General features: G+C 43.9%; 1 protein-coding gene across 8 annotated transcripts in view; it reads left to right on the top strand.

The window, feature by feature from the left end:
* Positions 1 to 1,082: 1,082 nt before the first annotated feature.
* The window catches only part of LOC109526812 (ELKS/Rab6-interacting/CAST family member 1), a 23,059-nt gene continuing 11,975 nt past the window's right edge, over positions 1,083 to 12,166 (top strand). For 3 of the 8 annotated variants that reach the window (XR_002170418.1, XM_019888338.1, XM_019888335.1), the window contains exons 1-13: positions 1,084 to 1,421; positions 3,575 to 4,350; positions 4,569 to 4,757; positions 6,840 to 7,131; positions 7,548 to 7,675; positions 8,280 to 8,354; positions 8,441 to 8,596; positions 8,817 to 8,984; positions 10,214 to 10,381; positions 10,769 to 10,906; positions 11,352 to 11,492; positions 11,587 to 11,727; positions 11,873 to 12,066. Coding sequence is in view for 6 of the 8 variants with exons in the window: in XM_019888338.1 (XP_019743897.1) it covers positions 3,805 to 4,350; positions 4,569 to 4,757; positions 6,840 to 7,131; positions 7,548 to 7,675; positions 8,280 to 8,354; positions 8,441 to 8,596; positions 8,817 to 8,984; positions 10,214 to 10,381; positions 10,769 to 10,906; positions 11,352 to 11,492; positions 11,587 to 11,727; positions 11,873 to 12,066 (2,336 nt within the window). In the remaining 2 variants the exon portion in view is untranslated. Of the gene's footprint in view, positions 1,422 to 3,550; positions 4,351 to 4,568; positions 4,758 to 6,839; positions 7,132 to 7,547; positions 7,676 to 8,279; positions 8,355 to 8,440; positions 8,597 to 8,816; positions 8,985 to 10,213; positions 10,382 to 10,768; positions 10,907 to 11,351; positions 11,493 to 11,586; positions 11,728 to 11,872; positions 12,067 to 12,166 lie in introns of all 8 variants that reach the window. The other 5 variants (XR_002170417.1, XM_019888337.1, XM_019888340.1 and 2 more) reach the window with 3 other exon arrangements.

Genomic DNA, 12,166 nt, shown 5'->3' with positions numbered 1-12,166 from the left:
TGGGTTCGAATCCGGCCATGGCCTTCCGGTGTGGCATTTGCATGTTCTCTCCATGATTGCGTGGGTTTTCTTTGGGTACTCCGTTTTCTTCCCACATTCCAAAAATATGCATGGCAGGTTGATTGTACACTAAATTGTCCCAAAGTGTGGCTGGAGTGCGAATGGTTGTTTGTCTGTGTGTGGCTTGACTTCCACTGACTCGTGTAAACATATTGTTTCATTCTTCAGCTCTGTTTTATATATTCACACGCGTGTGTTTTGTCTCTGCTCCAAACCATGGATGTATTATGGTCTAAATGCGCACCATCGTCAGAGCGTCTAGTTCCCATGACAACTGACCGGTGAAAGATACATGGCGCGTCATGCTCATGTGCTTCAACTGTGGCTTTGGCCACACCAAGAAGCTGTAGCGGATCCAGGTTCAGTCACGTTCAGATTCATGTCGGTTCTTGTGACAACCCGAGTCTCAAGTGCGAGATCATGACAGCGTCGTGTTACAGCAGACAGTGCCTGTTTACCTGCTGTGGCCGTGCTGCTGCTCGGACCCGTGTCGTCCCTGGCCGGGCTGCTTCCACCATGATAGAAGAGACCTGTCAGTTTTGTGCATTTGGCCGCATCCTCAATTACCCTTTTTTTTTCTTATCTGCACCACACATCTCCTTTTCTGGTGGTTTCTGTCTTTTAAGCATCTTCGCAATTGCAAATGTCCTCTCCCTTGCTTTTTTCCCCCCATAAAAATAACGGTCTCCGTGAGCGGCTGAGCCAATCACATTCAACAGACGCACGGATCGGTTCAAATTGAGTGGGGGCGGGGGGTGCTCATATTGCCCCCCCACTCCCAATTCAGACGTTACACTCCGTGCTATCTTGCAACACATACCTACCGTGCAACATTGCATTAAAAATGAACATAAGACGGCCCATGGGTTTACAAAACCCACTAACCCTACGTCATCTACTCCACTGTGCCGAATGCAAAAATAGCATAAATAAAAACTGTGAACCGAATGTTGCTGACTCCCTCTCGTGACCACGCAGTTGAAACACCAGCGTGGCGAGGATAGTGTGTCGGGAACGCGCATGGGAGGTTTGCTGACGTCACTGAAGCGCCCTTGCTGGCTCTCGTGAGCTGTTGGCAAAAAAGATGGCAAAATCTGATAGGCAGCTGTCGAGCTACTATAGCATCTAAAATCCAATAATGTTGCCATTGAATGTCTATTGTGTAATTGTTTAGCGTCACCCAGCATATTATAGATGCTAACAGACGACAAAAAGGTAGTTTATTGCAGAGGTTTTCACCACTGGCTATTGTGTTAGTAGCGAGGTGAAAAAAAGAAGAGAGCTTCTGCTGGCTTGACCACGTACATGGAAGATACCAGCCTCCATATGTCACATTGAACATATGTTGACGGGAATGACAGGTATGTAAAACCCCTTATATGACAAACCAGCGTGTCCAAAATAATACACCGCTGCTGAGGAAAATGGTTCGATTAGAACGACAAGGGTGTCTCCACCACGGCGGACCCGTGTTGGGTGTCGTTTGGGAATGTGAAAAAAAAGCCCCGTTCCGCTTTTGACATTTTGATCGTGTGTTGCCTTTGGATAGATAACGCTGTCTAATTACATGACAGACAGACAAGTGTTTATCTCTTTATCCATTTGTTCTGTGAGGGAGTTTTTTTTTCTCCCCCCTCGTCCACTGTGGACAGTCCCCCTTTTCCGTCCTTCCCTTTCTAGTTTACACGTAAACGTCGCTCAACACATTTTGCCCTTACCGCTTATCATCGTTATTATACAAACCAATTTTGAACACGCACAAACATAAGGCGAGCTAATTTTTTTTTTCCCAAATAACGAAATATTCCTTGTTGAAAACGTTTAGCCGTCACCGTTAGCCGGTGGGTTGACAAAACGTTAGCCAGTTAGCAAGGCCACGCAGGCTGTGAGGGTTACTCGGTGGTTGACATTTAGGCAACAAAAGCGACAATCAAAGCACATTCTCTTTTACCACATTGCCTGCAGGAGCTCATGCTGAAGACAATAACAAGATTGTTGCATAATACAATTTTTGTTCTTGATTCTATCTATCTATCTATCTATCTATCTATCTATCTGTCTATCTATATCTATCTATCCAGATGAGTGTCTAAACATGTGTGAAAACTCATTAAAGTTGCACAAACATCAGGTCTGGTTAAAAAAAAAAGAAGTCAATATTAGAGGTTTACATTAAATATCCTATTGGAATGAAAGTACATCCTTTTTCATATCCCTAAATACTGGTACAGGTAAATGTCTACACAATGTGACAAAACTTTTTTTTTCCCAAAACCTATGCAAAATATCTTCCTCGATTTTGAATGATTTATTTAATTTATGTAGTACACACACACACACACACACACACACACACACACACACACACACACACACATTTTTTTTTTACAGATCAGGCTGGGTTTCAGCCTTCAACTATAATGGTTCTCTATGCGACTTTTTTTTCCTGGTGTCTGTGTAAAAATTTCATCGACTCACTTTTGTGCGAGTGTATCACTTTTAATGATCCCTCCAATTTAGGCACGATATTAGACATTGTGGTTCAAAGTCACCTCCTTTTTCAGTGTTCTGTAGTTTCTGCATTGTACCTATGCCAACCGCTTTGGACTTGCCTGTGGACTGCTGTTGCGTGCAACTTTTTATTCATTCCATTTAAGATAAGATCTATGCAGGCGCACTGGTCCATGCATCCCGATCAATTAACAAGCTGCATGTGTATTATGTTTGCAGATTTCTAATTTAAATGTTGTAAGAGTGAAAAAAAACAAAAAAAAACAACAACACCAAACAGCCCCTTTTCTTGTTGTTTGTTGTAATATTGGATGGAAATACCAGTGGATCTCCTCATACAAGCGCTACTCAAAGCAGGTGTTCACTGTTGGTGTTGTTCATTGCTCTGGCGCATCCGTGGTCGGGGCACATAGATGCATTCAATCTGTGCAGACTGAAGACCAGTGACAAAATGACCTCCGCCCTTCACATATTATTTATGATAGATGGAGTCACTGACTTGGGGCTCGATGGATGGCAAACACATCTGCCTCAAAGTTCAGCGGTTGTGGGTTCAAATCTGGCCTCCGGCCTTCCTTTATGGAGCTTATGTTCTCCCCTTGCCTGTGTGGGTTTTACATAGTTACTTAGGTTTGTTCCCAAATTCCAAAAACATGCATGGAAGGTTCATGGAAGACTCTTTAATTGTATGTTGGTGTTAATGTGATTGTGAGTTGTTCTTTATCTGTATGATTGGCTGGCCACCAGTTCATTGTGCACCCAGTGTCAGCTGAGCTGGACTCCAGCACGCCCATGATCAAATTATGTGCTGGTGCAACAGGCTGAGAAAATTGTAGTACCCGTCAAATTGGATGAGTTCCCAGTGGTTGGAAATCACTGGTACAGGCAATGAATGGACGGATGTGCAGTGGTACCTAATGATGTGAGTGTTGACAGAGTGTCGGTGCAATCACAATGTATACAAAACATTCATTTACAGCAAAGGACTCTTCATTCTCTGCAGATTGGCGTCACATTTAGCAACGGCGGATCTGCAAGCTCCTGTTGGAAACGCGATATCTGCATATGCCGCATGCCAGTGAAAGTGGAGAGAATTCATCCATTATGAACATTGTGCCTTCTGCCTTCAGCTGAGCAACCACAATCACAAGCACAAATCAGCGTGATCATCAGCACACTTCTGAAGCTACCAACCCTAGTTTTGCTGCTTCCTTTGAGTATTTTGTTCAGAACATGTATGGTAGCGCCCGCTCGGTTGGCAGAGGAGATGCCAACCATAGTGGAGGCAGGGATGCAGGCGGGGCCAGTAATCAGGGATCAGGACGCTCCCCTCGCCTCCCTCGCTCCCCCCGCATGGGCCACCGTCGCACTAACAGCACTGGGGGCAGTGGAGGAGGTCCCGGAGGTGCAGGGGGCAAGACACTTTCGATGGAGAACATCCAGTCCCTCAATGCAGCATATGCCACCTCTGGACCGATGTACCTGAGCGACAATGAGGTAGCCATGGGGGAGCACCTCCCCAAAAGCGCAGGTGGGGCCGTGACCACCATGGGACGGCAGCGGGTGACCTATGGATCGAGGAGCGGCGGCGGCGGCGTGGTGGCGGCGAGCACACCCAACATCTCCACCTCGGTGCCTTCGAGCACGGTACTGCCTGTTGGCCTGATGACAGGCGAGGCTTTGGCTTTTGGGGACCACCACATGGCATCCACGGTACCCCATTCTTTAAGGCAGGCGAGGGACAACACAATACTTGACCTTCAGGCCCAACTCAAAGAGGTATTTCTCTCCTGAATCTCTCGGCAACACTGCCTTGATTGACTAAGGGGAAAAGTGGGAGTTAGTTCATCAGTTACAGGGGGTTCCTGAAATACAACATTACAATGTTCTAAACAAAATAGTGCAATGAAGTAATTTGCACGGTGGGGTGAAAAAATAAGGAACGGTACATGCAATTATTGACACTTCCCGACTGTGTTGATCTCTGCGTGTCTTAGGTTCTACGGGAAAATGAATTATTGCGGCGGGAAGTGGAAGTCAAAGAAAGCAAGCTGAGCTCATCCATGAATTCCATCAAGACATTTTGGAGTCCAGAGCTGAAAAAGGAGCGAGCGCTCCGCAAAGACGAGGTGTCGAAGATCTCTGTGTGGAAGGAACAATACCGCGTGATTCAAGACGAAGCTCAGGTGAATTTTCCTACATCGCTTGTGTAAATATCTCAGATCGGGTGTATCGAACTCATTTTCAAGCTATGTAATAGTTATGGTTTCCCTCATAGGGCCGCTATGACTGCGCAGTATGATTACCGGTAGTTATGTCTCTGAACTTATAGTGCGATTGTTGAGTGAGCCAAGCATAATTGAAAAAGGGTGCCTTCTTTGTTGCGCCGGGATCCTTAATGAAAGGGCAGATCTCTGTAATTTGCCCCTAGAGTCGCAGAATCACTGTGGACTAATGCCAACAATGCCAGAGCAGCTGCTGGCTAATCAGGGGGTGTTTGTAATTTAAAGATTTCTGCTTTCACATGTTGACCTCCTACGCTGGCACACATACACCTCCAAGGCATTTTTTTTTTCTAATTACAACCGCTGTCTGTTGCCGCTGCCTGTTTACTTTTATGTTTTATCTTAAATCCATGTGGGTTTTTTTTAGCATCTCTTTTATCTTCTCCTGGAGGCACTTAGCAAATAATCCATTCACACACCCTTTTCCATTTGTAATGCATTACCAGCGCCTTTGTTTTAGTTTAACACTCTGTCTTTTTAATTAACATATATGATTAACTGAGACAAGGATGTGAGAGAGTGTTGTCAACGAGGGCAGGAGATGAGAAACAGAGAGCGGGGGTTGAAAGGGAAGGTAAACATGTCTCTTTGTTGTACCTTGTCAAAAGCCTCACTCAGGTTTTCGACCAGTTTGTGACATTGCTTTACGACAGCAACGCGGCCTCGTGTCAAATGGCACAAACCACGCAACGCTATGTTGGCCTGATTGGGTTTCACTACCTGCCTTCCTCATGTAGAGCAATGTAACACCTGTCATACGTTACTGCTTGGAGCATCCTATTGCTGTTGTGATCAAAGGGCCACATTTCCTCATATTGCCTCCCTCGAAGCATTTGTTGGATGGTTAGGCAGGGCTCGAGTTTAACGATTTGTACTGGTTGCACTGATGTGTCCAACATTTTTTCTTTGCTGCACCAACACATGTACCCAAATGTTCGACTGCACCGTAGTCAATGCAACAATTTTATAGGTTTGCTGCAAATTGCTGCCAGTCTTTTTAGGCAATAATGACTGGTAAATGATTAACAGACAATCCAGTCATCACAAAGTTCTTTCTTTTGTACACAATTCAACAAGACAGGTAACTTACTCAAGAGTATTGATACGTGAAGTGCTCTGTGTCAGGTTATGACTTAACGTATCGGGCCTTTACTTAACATTCAAGAAGTTGTCCATTGTTCTTATCTTATCATCTGCTGCCGTATCCTTTCTATATCTGATGGGCATATGCTTGTCACTGTAATGGATTTTTTTAGAATATCTGTTCGCAGAAACTATCATGATAAATTATATCATTTGTTTTTTTGTTGTTTTTTTTTTTTTTAATGTTGTTGACATTATGATAGTCCAACTTGAATCAAACCTATCAAAAAAGCTCCATTCCTCAAAACGCTTCTTTCTCAACTTGTTAAATGTCTGTATTTATTTTGCGAAAAAGCACTCCTGTCTCACGGTTACTACGTCTAAGAAGATACCTGTTTCTGTTGTTTGGCCTGTCATTTTGTCAAATGCATTTGGCCGCAAAAAGGAACTAAAAACGTTCTGATGGTTCTACCCTCTGTTTTCATTCATTCAACGTAATACATTACCAACACAGCCACACTTTTTATACATTTATGAATCACTCCCAAGTATGCACTGGACGCACGGGGGTTTCTTTGGATGGACCATAAAGAACATCTGGAACGTTGTGAAGAATAACAGTGTGACCATTTGAGTTAAATTTGATCCCTCTTAAAGGGTAAAGTGGACATTTGTGGTGATAGTAATGATTTTGCTACGCAGATGGGTCAGTTGTGACACGTGTGAATAATGCGAGGTCAGCTTTCCAAGTCAAATGGAATAGGAATACCTAAGCACGATTTCTTTGTAGAATTCTGTTCTTTTTTTTAGCTTTGTTAGCCTGTTGTGGTACTGTGACAAGCCGAACTGTAAGTTGGGAGCTACCATTGCATCAGATGAATTTTCTCCCCCCTCCCTCAGCACCTCCAGATGACTGTGCAGGCGCTCCAGGATGAGCTAAGGATCCAGCGGGACCTTAACCAGCTGTTCCAGCAAGACCCTGCAAGCCAAGGTCGGGATCTGGCCCTGGCGTCAGAACTGACCGAGGAGAACTTTAGGCGACTGCATTGTGAGCACGACAGGCAGGCCAAGGAGCTCTTTCTCCTTCGGAAAACTTTGGAGGAGATGGAGCTGAGAATTGACACGCAGAAGCAAACTCTGGGGGCCCGAGATGAATCCATCAAGAAACTCCTCGAGATGTTGCAAAGCAGAGGTGGGTGAGCATTTTTTTTTTCGCACCACGTTAGATAAGGATTGTTTACTGTGAAAGAAGCTGATTTCTGGCACCTGTCCTTGTACGTATTGAAGATATTTACGGACACCTGGGGAAGGGAAAGCACTTGTCTCCTTTTTCATCTTGCAGCTTTCATGCTGCGAAACTATGTTGCTTTTGTCAAAACAACAAATCGTATGAGTCACATTTGACAAGCTGGATTTGTGGCATTCAGCTCTGAATCCTGAAAATATTTTCACCCATAAAACGTACATGTCGTTGCATGTACGTTTTACACTTATACAATTAATTTAAAACATCATCCGCTTAAATGATTCAAAATCACTCCTCACTTATTAGCCGCTTGTAGCCCACTAGATTTTTCTTATATAGCCACAACATTGCACTGTGTTCAGGTCCATCTGCTAAGGCTTCAGAGGAGGACCAGGAGCGCACCAGGAGACTGGCCGATGCAGAGATGCACCGCCATCACCTGGAAAGTTTATTGGATCAGCGAGACAGAGAAATAACTGCATTAAGAGAAGTAATGCCAAGTTCAACACTGTACTGCACTTCCACATTTATTACTCAGAACAATACTGCTATATTATCAAATTGTGGATAATCTTTTATACCTTTTGAAATACAGTACATTTAATCGACCGATCTCAGGAGATAAACGTACCTTTTTCTCCACTAATAAAGGTGCCAGGCATTCCCCATGACAGTACATATGATGCATACCATATTTTTTTCCTGTACACACTTATTTACTCAAATGCAGAGAATGTCTAATTGAGTTTAGGCATTTAATTGATACCAGTATTCCATATTTTTTAATTGTCATATTTACATGTAATTTGTTTGCATCGTTATTTTCTGCTGCGCCACTGATACATTATAAAAAGATTTTATTTGTTCACTTGGTTTGAACCACAGTTGCACCAGACAGTAGCCCTACAAAAAGTGGGATAGTTAAAAAAAGAAAAATAAGACAATCGAGACAGTGTTTAAGTGAGTCAGACTCCAGTGCTCAAAATGTGATCAGGACCTCCATACCTTTATATTATTGAATATTGAAGGGCATAATTTATGTGGATATTGTGGTTTGCAATAACACAGAATTATTAAGTAAATATTGTCTCCAGGAGCTACATCGCAGATATGAAGGAACACCGGAGTCCACCAAAACGAAGGCTTTACAAACAGTCATTGACATGAAGGTGAGGACTTGACATTAATCGTACTTTAACCGAATTCTGTGCGTCCTGTCATGCAACTTGCGTTAGAACACCTTCATCACCCCCAGGATGCAAAGATCAACTCGATGGAACGAAACCTCAGGGACATGGAGGAGGAGCTGCTCTTGATGAAGTCGAATGGACTTCTGAGCTGTGAGGAGCGTCAGGAGGAGATGAAGCAAATGGAGGTTTACCGCAGCCACACCAAGTTCATGAAGAGCAAGGTCAGACAAAATCTGAGGTTCTTAGTGAGGGGAATTAAATTAGCAGTTTGAAATGAGGAGAGTCCGACAATTCTGGGAATTTTCAAAGTTGGAAACATTCCATCGGTATTAACAGGAATGTAAGTCTTTTGTGAATTTCCCATTGGAACAGGAAAGTTTCCACATGTTTGCAAACCTCATAGGGAGCTGTTGTTGAGTTTTATCTTCACTCTTTGCCCAGATGGACCAGGTGAAGCAGGACCTCTCTAGGAAGGACACTGAGCTGCTCGGCCTGCAGACGAAGTTGGAGACGCTCACCAACCAGTTTTCAGACAGCAAACAGCACATCGAAGTCCTCAAGGAGTCGCTTACTGCCAAGGAACAGAGAGCTGCCATTTTACAGACGGAGGTACAGCACAAATACCTTCTAACCATGGCTTTGATGAATAAATAAATAAGATCCTGGAGTCATATTGTCAGGGGAAATTAGATTGAAACAAATAAACAAAGCGACTGGTTAGCATGTCCGCCTCACAGTACAGAAGTTGTGGGTTTGAATCCGGCCCCGGCCTTCCTGTCTAGCCTGTTTCAAGTATTCAGTGATTTAGGAGATGCAGCGTGATGAGACACCCATCCAAAGCAGCTTCTTACCAAGCAGAACAGTTTGGATGGTATTGAAAGCAGTGCCGAAATACAAAAAACATGACCCTCACTGCGCCACCACTATCATCCAGATGTGAGTAAGCACAATACATCAGATAGGTGACAGCATCATCCACAGGAGGAGCATAGGGACGACAGGGAGTCCAGAGCTGAATATATTGAAAAAGCAATTCTGCTGTTTTGCACTCTCCAGGGTTGCCTCCCTACTGCTGTCTTTCAGAGTTCATACTTGTGATTTTTCTCATACCACTCCACACCTCTTTTGTGTGATTCTGGTGGAGTTTGAGTTCCATTTTCCGACTATAAAAACATCTGGCCGCACTCAGGCTCCCCTTGAGTTTACACTGGATAGTTTACACTGGATGGATCGTCTTTAACTCCCCCTAACGCCCAGATCCGAAGGCCCTTTTCTTTTGATTAAGGAGGAACTTCAGGTCGCAGGTGATCCAAGATTTGTTGTTGGGGAAGCAGTGAATTGTCCTGGTTGGAGTGACGATGTCCATCCATGCATCCATTTTCTGATCTGCTTATCCTCACAAGGGTCGCGGGGCGTGCTGGAGCCCATCCCAGCTGTCCTTGGCCATTAGGTGGGGGGACACCCTGAACTGGTTGCCAGGCAATCGCCGGAGTGACGATATCCTCACAGAAATTGATGTATTCAGTGATACAGCCCATGAGGTTGTCAATGTTGTACCCATGTGGATCACAGAGCGCATTCCAGTCTGTAGTTTCAAAGCAGTTCTGCAGCTCATCCCTGGTTTGCTGATTCCACCTCTTTGTTACCTCTGACTACAGGGGCGCCTTGGATTTGCAGGAATTAGGTTATTCAATATGCACGTATGCCGACGACTAGCTGAAAATATGTTAACTTGTTGAAAACACAGCAAGACCATAGGGTCAGTTATTTCTTTAACATCTTCATGTGAGCACTACAGTTACTGCTTGTAGTGAGTGGTCTATTTGTTTACTGGTCAGGTGGATGCCTTGCGCCTCCGCTTGGAAGAGAAGGAGGCCACTTTGAATAAGAAGAGCAAGCAGATCCAAGAAGTGTCAGAAGAGAAAGGCACGCTCAGTGGAGAGATCCACGACCTCAAGGACATGCTTGAGGTGAAGGAGCGCAAAGTCAACGTGCTTCAGAAGAAGGTGATTTGATCTTAATGTATATAGTATTAACATCTAAAAAAGTGCATCTTCAACACCGGCGTGTCCAAGCTTTTTCCTCCAATGGCCGCATACAGAAAATTTAACACATGTGTGTGTGTTTGTTACTTACACACACACACACACACACACACACACACACACACACATACAGTATACATACATACACACTCTTGACCTTGAATTTATTAAATGCACTAAAAACCCTCTATCAAGCAGTTATATATTCCTTTTCTATATTGTACTTTATTTTTTTGGGGAAAAAAAAAGACAGCGAACTGAAAGTGACCTCTTGGACATCGTTTTGGACACTCCTGTGCTACATTTTGATGCCGTTGCTGACTGTACATGTATATGTTCCCTTTGAAGATTGAGAACCTGCAGGAGCAGCTGAGGGACAAGGAAAAGCAAATGAGCAGCCTCAAGGAGAGAGTAAAGTCTTTGCAGGCTGACACATCCAACACAGACACTGCCCTCACCACTCTGGAGGAGTCTCTCGCTGAAAAGGTAGCTGATGAATGAATGTCTTACTACACACCTGTGCACTCTGCAAATAAGTACATAAGCAGCCCCCTACTGTATGGATGTGCTTTGTATCATCTATTAATACATAAAGAGCAAGTTAGAATCATTTCATCCAGTGATCCTCCATTCCCTGACTGTGGACTGGCATTTGGTACTAGGTGGCACTGATTAACCCCCCGCCTTCAAAAAAAAAAGGATAAATAAAAAATTGACAACTTCAAAAATATAAATGATGACATTGATTAGTCAATGACTTGACTATCCACACTTGAACGATGACTACTGAAAATGTGAAGTTCAACCCATAATATGAGTTTATATTGCATGCTGCAAAACTGGACCCCGCAGTTATTTTGGAAGATAAATACAATCTATTTTTATACATGGATGTCTGGAATGTGTTTGTTTTATTTACTGTATGTGATAGGAACGAATCATAGAGCGACTTAAGGAGCAGCGAGACAGAGATGACCGAGAGAAGACGGAAGAATTGGAGTGCACCAAGAAAGAACTTAAAGAGTTGAAGGAGAGGCTGAGCTTACTGCAAGGGGACCTGTCAGACAGAGAGGTAATAACCATCCAATTTCTTAAACAGTTCAACTTCAAGTTTCTTTCATTATGAGTTGGAAATGCTTTGTTTCTGCTTTGGTTTGTGTGCTCAGACGTCTATTTTGGACCTGAAGGAGCATGCGTCATCGCTGGCCTCCTCTGGCCTGAAAAAGGACTCCAAACTTAAAAGTCTGGAGATCGCCCTTGAGCAGAAGAGGGAGGAGTGTCTCAAACTGGATAACCACCTTAAGAGAGTAAGATGGCCATCTCGCCTATGGCATACCATTCAAAAACACTGTTGTTCCTCTTGTGAGGATATTGTTTCATATAATGATAACATAGCAGGCCGCAGCAAAAACACATAACATCCTGCTCTTCCCTCTACTTGCTCATTTTCAGGCTCAGAATGCAGCTCTGGAGGCTCAGGCCAACACTGAGCTGGCAGAGCGCATTAAGAGCCTGGAACAGGAAGTTGCCCGCCACAAAGAGGATTCTGGGAAAGCACAAGCCGAGGTAGACCGCCTGCTAGAGATCCTCCGGGAAATGGAAAATGAGAAAAATGACAAAGACAAGAAGATCACCGAGCTGGAGGGGTAAGTCTTTTGTTGTCTCTAAAATTCTCTTCCAGATTATTACTGCGGGACAAACATCCGTTTACAGCCCCCCCCCCCCCCCACAAAAAACAATACACCA

Source organism: Hippocampus comes, unplaced genomic scaffold, assembly GCF_001891065.2.
Source record: "Hippocampus comes isolate QL1 unplaced genomic scaffold, H_comes_QL1_v1.1 scaffold112, whole genome shotgun sequence".
NCBI classification, from domain to species: Eukaryota; Metazoa; Chordata; class Actinopteri; order Syngnathiformes; family Syngnathidae; genus Hippocampus; species Hippocampus comes.
This window is presented reverse-complemented; position numbering and strand designations above follow the sequence as displayed.